This window comes from Myotis myotis, unplaced genomic scaffold (genome assembly GCF_014108235.1).
Source record: "Myotis myotis isolate mMyoMyo1 unplaced genomic scaffold, mMyoMyo1.p scaffold_m19_p_21, whole genome shotgun sequence".
In the NCBI taxonomy this organism is placed as follows: Eukaryota; Metazoa; Chordata; class Mammalia; order Chiroptera; family Vespertilionidae; genus Myotis; species Myotis myotis.
The window spans coordinates 7,410,051-7,423,487 of NW_023416326.1; the positions used below are offsets into that span (position 1 = coordinate 7,410,051).

Sequence of the window (13,437 nt, forward strand, 5' to 3'; positions counted from 1 at the left end):
GGGGGTTCGTTCCTGGGAGGCGGCGCAGAACCCGCCCCGGAGTCGGTCGCAGGCCTCCACGTCGGCGCGGGGCCCCAGGGCCGCCGCTGGTCACGTGACGCGGCGGCCGGGCCGTTCTGCGCCTGCGCAGGGCTCGGGGGGCGGGAGGGCCGCGTGCGCTGACAGCTTCCGGTGTGGTGGCCCCGCCCCTGCGTGGCAGACGCTCTGGGGCTCGGCGGCGGCCCCCGTGGGGTGGCGGGGGGCGGGCGTGGTCGGGTCGGGTGGGTGACCGGCGGGGCCGCCGGGAGCCATGGCCTGCTCCGTGGTCCAGTTCTGCTCCTTCCAGGACCTGCCGGCCGCCCGCGACTTCCTGTTCCCTCAGCTGCGGGGGGAGACCCCCCTCGGCGCCCTGCGGAGGGACCCCAGTAAGTGCCCCCGCCGCGCCGCGCCCGGCCCCGGGGGCGCCCTCCTCCCCGCGCGCCCGCCCTCTCCCCCCGCCCCCCGCGGGGACCCCCCGCCCTGCGCGTCCCCAAGCCGCCACCGCCCGGCAGCGTGGGTGTCGCCTGCCTCTCGCCGGCTTCCTCCTGAGCACCCCGCCGCCTGCCCCAAGCCTCGTCCGCCTCCTCGGTCCCCGTGTGTCCCAGCCCCGGCCCCTGGCTCTCTCCGCCAGCGTCCTCTTCACCTCCCCCGCCTGCCTTTCCACCCGGTGTTCCCGGTGCCTTGACAGCTGTCGGTGCTCCAGCCCCATCCCGCCCTCCCCCCACCCTGGGTCCGGCTCCCCCACCCTTGGGTCCGGCTCCCCCACCCCTGATTCCGGCTCCCCACCCTGATTCCGGCTCCCCAACCCTGGGTCCGGCTCCCCATCCCCGAGTCCGTGTCCTTCTCCTACCTACCCCCCCCCCCAGTGGTTCTCAACCTTCTGGCCCTTTAAATACAGTTCCTCATGCTGTGACCCAACCATAAAATTATTTTCGTGGCTACTTCATCACTGTCATGTTGCTACTGTTGTGAATCGTCATGTAAATATCTGATATGCAGGATGGTCGTAGGCGACCCCTGTGAAAGGGTCCTTCGACTGCCAAAGGGGTCGCGACCCACAGGTTGAGAACCACTGCTCCCCCTTCCAGAAGTGTTTATCTTCGCCCTCGCGCCTCTTCTCCTAACCCCCCCTCCCCCCCTTCAGATGTAGAGACCAAATGGCTGATTGACAAGTGAGTGACTCCTAAGTAAGGGTAGTAACCTGTCAGGAAGGGAGCGAGAACCCACAGCAAGAACTGAAATCGCATGTAGGGAGATATTTACATGAAGGTTCATTGAGACGGGAGGCCTTCCGCCAGTTATTACTATTATCATCACAGCGCGCAGCCTTGGCCCCGAAGTGTAAGGTCCTAGGTCAGGTTCATTAGTCACTGCCTGGCTCCTCAGCGTCCTGCTGCCTCCTGTGGAGAGGGCGGGTGTTTTGTGTGTTGTTTTCTTCACAGTTCCAACCGGAAGCACCTTTGGCTTTGCAGCCCCCTGCTGTCACTTTGGGCTGTGCTGGGGTGGTGGTACAAGGCCCACCGCATAAGCTCCACCCTGTTTTTTAAATTTCCAGGAGAGCAAATCAAAACTGTCTGAATATTTATTCTAGTGCTACACACCCAACAAGGTTGGTGGTCTCTGCCCTCTTGGAGCTTATAATTTACTGGGACGAATAAATGAGCAGCCACCATGCCGTGCGAGCGAGATGTGTACATATATGTACATATATGAATATATGTATAAATGCAGATATAGTTTTATGAGGCACTCGGGACACTTCCCTGAAGTGGTAATACGTAAGCCTACCTTTGAAGTAGTCGTTGGATGAATAAGGGAGAGGTAATAATAACATGTGCTGAGGAAGGATGCTGAAATGACAGGGTATTAGAGAACTAAGAAAGCCTGACAGAGGAGAATGTGGGGGGTTGGGGGGGCTGTGAAGGTAACAGGGAGGGAGCTGGATCATAAGAAGCCTCGTGAGAAGTGGTGGGATGCTTTAAGCAGAGAAGCGATGTGGATGGTCAGATTTGAACTTAGTGTAGTCAGTGAAGTTTTTGAATCGCTATGACGTGCTTCCACAGCCACGGGCAGGAGCGGTAGGAAGCTGGTAAGTTAGTTGGGAGACTATCCCAATAATCCACGCAAGAAGTGATGTGAGCTTGAGCCAAAGCAGCCTGAGCAGGACTTGAGAGGAAGGGCTAGATTGGAGAGCATTAAGGAGGCAGAACCTGCAGGACCTGGTGATGGGCGTTATAGCTGATGAGTGAGAGGGCGTTGAGGATGCCGCTGGGCTTTTGACTTTGAGCAAGGGAATGTAATGAGAGAATGAAGGAGATCAGTTTGGGACCTTTTGCATTTTAAATATTGCGGTATGCCCAGGTAGGAGGGGCCAGTCCAACACCAGATACAGCGGTCTAAAACTTAGTAAGGATTCCTGGGTCAGAGATGTTCATTTGAGAGTTATCAGTGTCCGATGAGTTTCAGGGATTACGTATGCAGTCATGCCCCGTTAGGTGGTCGCGCTGTTGTGGGAACAGCGTAGAGTGCACAAACCTGGGTGGTACAGCCTGCTACTGTGGCTGTATGGTCATACTTCACCTGACCGGCCGCGCAGTATGCTTGTTTACACCAGCACCACCACGAACACTGAGCAGTGCTTTGTACTGTGAGGTTAAGATGGCCACAAAGTCACTAGCCAGTGAGGATTTTTCAGCTCTGTTATAATCTTATAGACCAGTGATGGCCAACCTATGACACTCATTTTTTTGGTTGATTTTTCTTTGTTAAATGGCATTTAAATATGTAAAATAAATATCAAAAATGTAAGTCTTCGTTTTACTATGGTTGCAAAAATCAAAAAATTTCTATATGTGACACGGCACCAGAGTTAAGTTAGGGTTTTCAAAATGCTGACACGCCGAGCTCAGAAGGTTCGCCATCACTGTTCTAGACCACCCTCGTCTATGCGGTCCGTCATTGGCGGAAACACCTTTTGCAGTGGGTGGCAGCCTAGTTGGCTTGAACTGAGGACTGAAGTTTGAGTCAGGTGGGGGTTCATTGGAAGAAGGCTGAACAAGAGTAAGAGAGAGAGAAAGTAGGTGAGCTGGATGCCCCAAAGCTGATGGAGGAGAGAAATTGAGAAGTCAGAGTGGTCAGCTGTTGCAAATGCAGCAGAGGTGAGCCAAGGTAAGGTAAGGAGAGAGAAGTGCTTGTTGGTTTGGGGAAGGTGGAGGTGACTGGGAGTTTAGGACAGTTTCGGTGGAAAGGTGTGGGCAGAACGTATATTTGCAGGATAGTGAGGAGTTAAAAAAAGGAAGTTGACTATTTCAGGGAGCCAGGGTGTGAAGGACAGTAGACACAGGACTGTAGATGGGATGCAGACAAAAAGAACCCAGTCTCTGTATCTCACTCTCCCAGTCCAAGCCACCATCTGCTCTCACCTGGGCAATGGCACCTGCCTTCTAACAGGTTTCCCTGCTTGCACTCTGGGTTTCTTTAACTAGTTTCCTAAGGCAGCCAGAGTGAGTTCTTAGACATAGTTTAGATGGTAACGTTCCCCTCTTTAGAAGTCTCTATGCTTCCAATTGCACTTCCATATAAAACCCAACATTCTTGCATGGCTCACAAGACCCCTGAGGCCCTGCCTCCTTCCACTTCCTGCGCCTCAAGCTCCCCTCTTTGATTTCTTGCGCTTCAAACATAGTTCGTGTTGTTAAACCAGCCAAGCGCATTGGCACCAGAGGCCTCTGCCCTTGCCCTTTTCTCTGCCTTGGATGCTCTATGCAGGCCTTTGCATGCCAGCTGCATCTTGTCATGCAAGTCTCAGCTCAGATGTCAACATCTCAGTGAGGCCTTTTCCACCATGTCATCTAAAGTAGTCACTCCCGCTCCCTCGGTCTCATTTGTTGCTCTCAATCATGTCATCTCGTTTATTTTCATCGCCATGTCTGCACTGTCCAGTACGACAGTCTCTAGCCACATCGGCCTGTGGAGCCTTTGAAACGTGGCACGTGCCTTGAGGCACTGAATTTTTAACTTTATTTCATTGACATAGCCCCGTGTGGCTACTGGCTGCCATATTGCATGGCACGGTGACGGGTGCTAAAAGTTAGGCACATACAAATGGAATAGTTGTCCCAGGTCACACAGCAAAGGGTAGCCTTAGGATATGAACTCAATCCAGGTAGTTGGGGATATAATCGTACCCCACACTTCTAGGCTAATTTGCAATATGCCTATGAGTTTGAAGATATTTAATTTATTACCCTTTTAAATCAACTTTGTAGGTTTATGTTTGTTGGTATTATGGCTAACATCAGTTCAGGTAGAAAGTAAATGGAGAAAGAACCTATTACCCAGTGAGCCCCTTTGCCAAGACTATATTTTATAGTTTAAATGGTGCTTTAATTTACAAATAAAAATCAGGAAAATAGCTTGCCCTGCTGGGGGTAGTTTACTGGGAATTCTGGGAAAGGCTAGGGCCATGGATTTCAGTAATCCCTCCGAGCCATCTTTTGCAAAACATCAGGTTTTGTAAAGAGCTCTTTTAAAAAAAAACCTGAACCTACATTTTTGTGAGGATGAAATCTATAGAGTAAAAATGAAGTTAGTTCAGTGGGGTAAATAGTTTGGCTCAGTGGATAGAGCATCGGCCTGTGGACTGAAGGGTCCCGGGTTCGACTCCAGTCAAGAGCACATGCCCGAGTTGTGGGCTCAATCCCCAGGATCGTGCAGGAGGCAGCCCATCAATGATGCTCTCTCCTCATTGATGTTTCTCTCTATCCTCCTCCCTTCCTCTCTGAAATCAATAAAAAATACATTTTAAAAAAATAGTACTTGCCTTAAATTGCTGGTGGTGTTTAACTTTGCTTTTCTTCACTTTATTGGTGTTATAAATGATTACTTTATTGGGAAGCAGAAATCATGAGATTATTTCTTTTCCTAGCTCATAGTTTTAATTTCTTATCCCAGCTAATGTCTAGAGGATATGGAAAACCAAAAGAAAGAAAGAAAGAAAGAAAACTTACTTACTTTTCATGAACTATTTGTCCTAGATCAGTGATAATTTGGGAAGCTTATTAGTTGGGTTAATAATTCTTTTATTTTAATGTGAGCAGCTGCCATAGACATAGCGCTAGCTGGTGCCTGGGTATTTGAGTTGTCAGCGAATAGCAGCATGACTTGGTTACTCTTTATCTTCAAAATGAGGCTGTCCTCTGTCGCTTTAAAGGAGACATCGAACCCTACTGTTTCCCAGTGGTTTACATTAGTGAGAACCCATCATAGTTGCTTCTACTAAATCAAAATTTAATATCTACTAAGCAGATAGTAAAATGTCTCCTACTTTGAAATTTCAGATACGGGTGATGGCATGGGTCCTTACTTCACCTACAGTGACTAGATTTCCAGTGAGCCTGGACTTCTAGACTGGAGCTTTCTGATATTTATAACTGAGTTGGGCAGTAAATAAATAAGTAAATAATACATTACATTAGAATAGTATTCTGTGGAGGAAATGGAGTGCAAAACAGAACTTGAAGGAGAAATAAGGACTTATAAAATTACTCTTAGAGAAGGTCATCATACTTTTTAATGGATGTTGGTGAGTATCATTTCCCTATAGTATTTAGAATCCACTGAATAAGTTTAAAAGGATGATATAAATTTATATTAAAATTTTAATGCCCATGTTTATAATATATCAGAAATCACTTTTTTTTTTTTTTTTTTTTGTGCAAAGGATACATACTAGGGAAAAGTCTTTGGGAGTGTATATAAGCAAAAAGTGTGAAGACATTTTTTATAGGGCTCAGTCATTCCCAATCTTTTTTCTTTGGCATCATAGCATGCATAAAAAACGAGACATGGACCCTGAAAAAGAAGAAAAACGTTGGGGATTCATACTTCCTGATTTCAAAACATATTACAAAGTGACAGTAATCAGACCTCTATGGTGCTGGCATTAAAGACAGACGAGTAGAACGGTGCAGTAAATAGAAAGCCCAGCAATAAAGCCTTGCTTATGTGGTCAAATGATCTTTGACAAGGCGCCAGACCACTCAGTGGGGAAAGGACAGTCTCAGCAGCACACATGTTGGGAAAACTGCATATCCATGTAAAAAGGGATGATCTTACCCCATGTACAAAAAGTAACTCAAAATTGCATTCCTAACCTTGGCAAACCGAAGTGCCTATTTACATACATATTTGTCATCATACTAGGTTATCAGTTTCTCTGACTTTTGCTCTTCTAATAAATGAAAAATGGTTTTCTTGTGGTATTAAGATCATTGTATATATTCTGTGTGTTTTTTTTAAGCAGCAAGTAATAGCAAGATTAAGCTGGTATTGGAAGGATTTAAGGAAAGCTTTCTCCTAGGGACAGTAGTTGAATATTAGGATGGATTTAATAAGGAAGATGTCGAATTGGCTTCTTTAGAATATTCAGAGATTAGCCTTAGCTGGCAGTATTCACACACCTTCAGCTACATTTCATAATGGCATGCCCTCCCTCACCTGATTAGCTATGCCTGTCTTTGCTGCTTCGGATATAATAAATCAGTAACATAAGTATGAAGTTGTCGGAAACAATTATAAGAGGTATATAAGTTCTTTCTAACAAATTATTGCCCTTACTTTGAAAACCAAATAATACAACAGAGAAGAAGGCATATTAAATTTCTTCAAGTCTGTTTTATTGTTTTTGTTAAGTTGGGCCAAAAGATTTCTTACGTCTTTCGGCAAAGGGAGCATATTTAATAAACCTCTTTCTGCCTAAAGATATGTTCAGTTTTGTCACTTTGTGAATTGGCTATCAGAACATGTGTTCTTATGTGATGCATGAGGTCACCTATTTGACAATATGAGTCATTAGAATTCTAGAACCGAAAGGGACCTTAAAGATCCAGTCTGATTTAATCATGGGATTTGAAAGAGCTAAACCCCTGCTGTTGAAAATGGGATGGCCTCCTCATTTTAGATTGCTGCATGTGTTTATGTGCTGAAAGGAATATGCTAATGCGAGATTTAGTTTCCCATTTCCATCTCTCTAGAAATAGAAAAATATTAATAATTCTGAGGCATAGGAAATCCAGAAGCAGATTCTCCATGAGTTAGTCTTTTTTTTTTCTTCTTTTTTCTTTTTTTAACTTTGTATTGCTACATGATACTTTCCTTGCCATGGCCTGGAAGGCCCAACTAAATTGTGTTGGATCCCCTGAATTATTTACAAGTCATAGCTTCTAGAGGTTCTTCCTCTTTATAGAAACAAGTACATTATTCCTCTCTCTCTCTTTTTTTTTTTTTGTCTCGGAAGGACGGAAATGAATTTGCTTCTGTGCTAATAAGATCTTTCATTAGGCCATAGGGATTAAATTAAGTTTTTCTTTTCCTAACATTTAATGATTTCAGTGTCTCATTTAGTTCTCGATCTTGACATACTCATATTGGAAAAAGCAAATGCTGTCAAATTAATTGCCCACTTCTAGAATTCAATTTCCTTTCTAGCTTCAGGTTCTTACTATATGAAAAACATACAGGCAGTTTATGAGTTTTATGAGGACAGACTGTTCAGAAGCAAATCAGAATGATGTATTTTTGGAATTAAATAGAGCTATAGAAAGCAGAAGTTGAATTTCTTATTTAAGCTTTTGTTGGTAGAATAACTCATTCATTGGGAATAACCCTAAAAAAGACATCTGTAATTTTTTTGATGGTTGATAAAATGTGTTTTCTCAGTGGTGTGAAGGGTTCAGTGAGTATATCATTTATCAAGTGAGAGACTGAACAGGTTTTTTTTAATACTAGTATAATCTGATCTCTTCGGGAAAAACTTCTCTCCAGAAGGAGTTGTAGTTACATTTTATATTTTGAAGTCATTGGTTTCATTTATTCAGGCAAAACATTTAACTTGATAAGGGTAAGAACAAGGGTTTATGCTTATATTACCAATTATTCTAGTCTTCATTGGTGCTGGGTATAAAAAAGTTAAGGACTGAAAAGTCAAGTTACTAGTCAGTGAGGAGGTAGTTAGTTGCTTTTTGTTAATTCTCTATATTAATTTTATTCAGAGAGAGAGCAAGTATGATTCAAGATGTGGTATAAGATCAGGGAGAAGGGTATTCAGCAAGGGAGGTGGACTAACAAAATATTTTAAGTGGACAGTCTTCTTAATACTTTAAATGAATCTTCAATACATCCTTGGTTTTCGGTGAATTTTAAAGAAAGATGACTAAGAATGTGAAAAGAATACGTATGTGTGTGTATAAGTGTTGGCGCACACACAGTACGCCCACTCCCTGCTCTCCAAGGCTTAAGTTGTATAGACAGAGGTATCTATATTTATGAAAAACCAGACAAGTTAACAATTCAACAGATGGCCCAAGCAGTTTGTAATTAAGTTCTGAAACAAAAATACAGCCAAATGCTGAGGTTTCACAAGAGAGAAAGATCATTGGTGGATGTAAGTAAACTCCCTAAAGGATTCCTCTGAGCCCTTGAGTAAAAGCTGAATCTGAAGAGGTAGAGACAGTGTGTGTGAGGCAGAGGCAGAGAGTGAGAAGGAGGAATTGGGGATGTTGTATTTGGAGAATGATAATTTTATCAGCACTTAAGGGTGTCTCGTGCCAAGCACTGTCCCGAGGGCTTTGCATGTATTAACTGTATATATGAGTAGATACAATGACTAACTCCATTTTGCTAAAGAGGAAGCCAGGCAGTAAGAGATTAGTTAAATTGCCCAAAGTCATATAACTCCTTAGGGCAGTGGTTCTCAACCTTCTGGCCCTTTAAATACAGTTCCTCATGTTGTGACCCAACCATAAAATCATTTCGTTGCTACTTCATAACTGTAATGTTGCTACTGTTATGAATCGTAATGTAAATATCTGATATGCAGGATGGTCTTTTGTTCGACCGCCAAAGGGATCACGACCCACAGGTTGAGAACCGCTGCCTTAGGGGTAAAGGTGGTTATCCAAGCCAGGCAGCTGGAGACCTAATAGTTAACTTGATAAGGGTAAGAACCGGGGCTGTCTCACACTGTAGCCACCATCACTGTGCGGGCAAGCCCTTGAAATGTGACTAGCCTCAACTGAGGTGTGTTCTAAGTGTAACATACACAGACTATGAAGCCTGAGCATGGAAAACACAGTAAAATGATATCATGTGTCAGTGAACATAGATTGCATATTGAAATGGTAATACTTTGACTATTACGTTACATAAAATATTACCATTAATTTCACCTAGTTTTCAAATATAGCTGCTAGTAAATTTTAAATTACTTGTGTGGCTCGCATGATATTTTCCTTGGATAGTGCTGCTAACACCTGCCCACCAGTGAGGGAAAAAGAAAGAAGGGTGATGGTAGGAAAACGATGTTTAGGATCAGATTTTATTGGTATTCAAGTTTATCTTTGAAGCTAGTGATCTGCCTCAGATTCGTGGGTGGGTCCAACCCTGAAACGTCAGTCATCCCTAATTCATTACTTTCATCTCGTCCTCGCCGAGATTTTAGGGCTACCTGGAGAAGGAGGGGAACCAGCAGAAGAGACCAGCTCTGGCTGTATGAAAGCAGTGAATGTGAATGCCATTTTCTTAATTTTCTGCTCAATTCCATTGATTTGGACGTCAGCAGCCTGCAAAACAGTGTCAAATGATTTTAACGGAAGTCAGGAGGCTGCAGAAATTCCATCACTGGCACTGCACAGAAATAGCCACAAAGGCAGTGCACAGTTTGCAGGCGGTTGTTTTAAAATGTTTCCCATTGTTAAGACGACTAGAATTTGGAGTACATTTTCTTAGAGTATTATAAAGAGACTTGGGATTCTAGGCGAGCCTTCAAAAACATCTTTAAGCTACCCGAGTATTAGCTTGTTTCACCTCCCTTTAACCTCCGTTGGTACTGTGGCCTCCTTGGAAAATGTATTCCTGCGATAGTGGGAGATGCCTGATTAAATTCTTCCCCACTTCTTAATAGAAACTCCCCCGTCAGGGGCATGGAGAAATGGCTAAGCTGTCATAAACACACATAGCTTATATAAAAGAAAGCATTTTTTTTCAAGTTTTTCCTCTTCCTGGATGTGTTGAATTGTGGCATAAAGAGATATTGGGTCTCTGCAGGGGCAGGAAGTCCAGATTGCTGCTGTCTTCTGTTTGATCAGATGAGTCATCTGGGAAGTGAGTCAGGTACTTTTAATGCCAGGATGGAGGAGAAAGAACACAGCTTGCATGGTTTGGTTTTGTACAGCATTCAACAGAGGTAATGTGCACAGACTCATCTGTTTGAAGGCTTATTTGCTTTTGTATCTCCAGCATTTAGCTCAGTGCTCAAGACAGAAGAGATGCTGTGTTTCATGGATGGATGGATGGATGGATGGATGGATGGATGGATGGATGGATGAATGGCTAGTTGACCTTCATGAAGTGCTATACATTCTGCATGGTTTTCAAAGATTGTGGTAATTTGATGAATACATTATTCTTACAGCAATTTAAAAATTGAACCTTGGATTTTAGAGTGATGCACTTTGCTAGTTACTTTGCTTTTTCATAGCAGGGCCAGTGAGTTTTCTAAAACTGTGCAAATGGATGGCCTAGTTGCCACCAGCCCCACAATGAGGCAGTTGTTTTTGGTGCAATGGAAAAATTAGCAGAATAAAGAGATTACCTAACCGAATTAGGTTGCCACAGAACAAACTGTAATTTTCCAAGGTATACACACAAAAAAAACTGCAAGTCTCAATCTCCAGGAAATGTTTCTATATTAAAATAATAACCATTCTTACTTTCGACCTTAACTGTAAGCCCCACTGTTTCTTAATGGTATCCTTCTTCATAAGCCATAGGAAAATGAGTATACTGGGTAACAGAATACTTGCAGGCATGGGCTTTGGAACTCAGGCCACCTGGACTCAAACCCCACTCCACCACGTAATCCCCTGTGATGGTGGTTAAGCTGTGTAAACTAAGCGATCTGTTTTTCTCATTGTAAAGGGGGGATGATACAGGATCCTTGTGGAGCTTTAAGTGAACTAATGTCTAGAAAGCACTTAGGCACATAGAAACTCAGCATAGGTGTCAGTTGTTATCCAATAACCCCTGTAGCGCAATGCGTCTGCTTGCCTCTTTGCCTTTGCTCGTGCTGACCTTTTTTTCAAGTATATCCGCAGGGTTCCTGGCCACTTTTGAAGGACTTAGTTTAAGATGACTCCTCACTATGTTTTTTCGTCTCTCTCACTGCCTCATCTGGTTCCCATAGTAGTCAGTTACAACACTCAGCATGTGTTATAATTATATGTTTGTCCCCTACACTAACTACACTACAGGTTCTTTAAGGAGTGGGTTTGTATTTTGCTCTGCTCCTGCTGCCCGTTTAGCAGAACATTTGTTGCACTGTTTAAGGGACATGTATTTGGAAACCTTTTGTAAATTATACAGTGTTAATCAGAAGATAGTGCTCCTTGAGGACTTAATATATACCTAGCAATGTGTATTCAGAAGCAGTTACTTGGTATTTAAATCCCAGAGATTTAAGAGAGTATTATTACCGTGAAGCTAATTGAACAATGATTTCAAATACTAGACTGTAACATTCTTTGCCATCTAGACCTAATCGATTTTAGCAACTTGTAAAACCTCATAGATGGGAAAGATCTATTTCCTTCCTACCGGTAGGCATACTAGATATCAGGTTCAGCTCATCTTTTTAATTGATTCTTCCCTTTAGATTCTTAAAGCTGGTTGGTTTAAATACAGTATTTTGTTCATATTTTATAGTGTTGTAATGGCTAAATCTTGAGTACTGCCAGCTTACATGTTGGGCCTTGAGGACATTAGTATGCGACCTGGTTTACATCGTATAACAGCCCTACGAGATGTAGGTACTGCTGTTTTCCAAGCTTTTAGTGTGAGAGAACTAAAGCTTGTAGAGGTGGGTAACTTGCTCTAGGTCACAGAGCTGGTAAATGCTGGATCCAGGCTAAGAACCTAGGCAATCTGATTTGGGGGCCTCAACTTATCATTCATCTATTGTTTGACTCAGAGTAAATGATTTAAAAAATGATAGTTTTATTCCTTCTTTCTGGTGGGATACCATAAAAGATAAATTCAAAAATATTTTATAAAAACATGTAACATGAACAATGTAAGGAATCATACTCTCCAAACCTATATAGGATTTTTAATTCCTTGTTACAGTGTTTGTTTTTCTCATGTGTAAGAAATCACAAAATATCTGAAAAAGGTAGAGAATAGTAGATCTGTCATTTCAATACTTAGTTTTCATTGATACCTTGTCTTATCAAAAAATAACTCACTTTTTAAGACATCTGTGTAAAACTTTAGGCATTTTTGTCACTGTGTATATTTAATTTGTCTAATGTCTTAAGTAACAAATGCTGTCATTTTGAGATTTTTTTTAAAGTCACCGTCGCAGTTTGGTTTAAATGTGGACGTCCAGTATCTTAAGATCCAAACAACTTGCACAGTTATATTATGACATAGATTTGGAAATTTAGGTCATATGTTTCCTGGTTATTATTACATAAGCAATATCCTGATATAATATAGTTTACCGTTATTTTCTTCATTAACGTCAGCATTATATTTATATACTATACATCTATATAATGTGTACTGTCTATCAGGGGTTGGCTTTATTATGTTTAGAGAAGATGTTTTAAAATGCTTTAAGCTCTATATTTCCTGTAAGTACTTTTCATCTGTTTTAAAACAGGTAAATCAGCGAACTGGGAAGATGATGGGTGGGGAGCATGGGAGGAAGCAGAGCCCGCTCTTCAAGAACCGGTGAGTCTTTATCACTGCATGCACGCGCTTTGATAGTGGCATTTTCCTTTTGTAATGATGGTGACACCTTGCAGTGTTAGGTTGAGATTTTAAAATCTTTGTCAAGAGCATTTTTGTGCTTAATAGTACTAAGTAGATACGTGTTGTTTCCACTGCTTTCTGTGATTATGAACCATTCCAAAGGCATAGCCAGCTCCAGGGACAGAACAAGACAAGAATAAGAGCAAATTTTGGCCGATGTATGAAATGCAAAAGTATATGCGGTAGCCACCTAATCAGAATGGAAACAGCAAACTCAACACCTGCCTTCCCTGCAAGTCTCATTATTGACTTTAAGGGCTTACAAAGGTAGGCATTTTGCTATAGCTTTAAGCTGGTTGAGTGACTGAATGAATGAGCAAACAGAATTCTGTTAAAATGGGATCATAGTATGCATACAATTTAAAAGTAAATAATAATAGAATCAATCCTACTTGAATTGACAGTGGAAGTAAAACTGTAAGAGTTACTGAATTATCATTAACTTCCTTTAAAGTTAGGAAGAAAAGTTGTTTTAAAAATTGAAATTGTAGGTCTATGTGACTAATAGTGTTTGTAAATTTTTTTCACTGGGTCACCTGTAATCAGGTT

The 13,437-nt window shown here is 42.5% G+C and overlaps 1 protein-coding gene across 3 annotated transcripts in view; it reads left to right on the forward strand.

Annotated features, from left to right (window-relative positions):
- Window positions 1-289: 289 nt before the first annotated feature.
- RAB3GAP2 (RAB3 GTPase activating non-catalytic protein subunit 2) overlaps window positions 290-13,437 on the forward strand; it is a 57,752-nt gene continuing 44,604 nt past the window's right edge. Inside the window, exons 1-2 of one of the 3 annotated variants that reach the window (XM_036354986.1) lie at window positions 290-404; window positions 12,737-12,807. In XM_036354986.1, the coding sequence (XP_036210879.1) occupies window positions 290-404; window positions 12,737-12,807 (186 nt within the window). Of the gene's footprint in view, window positions 405-10,124; window positions 10,262-10,367; window positions 10,461-12,736; window positions 12,808-13,437 lie in introns of those variants that run through there. The other 2 variants (XM_036354987.1, XM_036354988.1) reach the window with 2 other exon arrangements.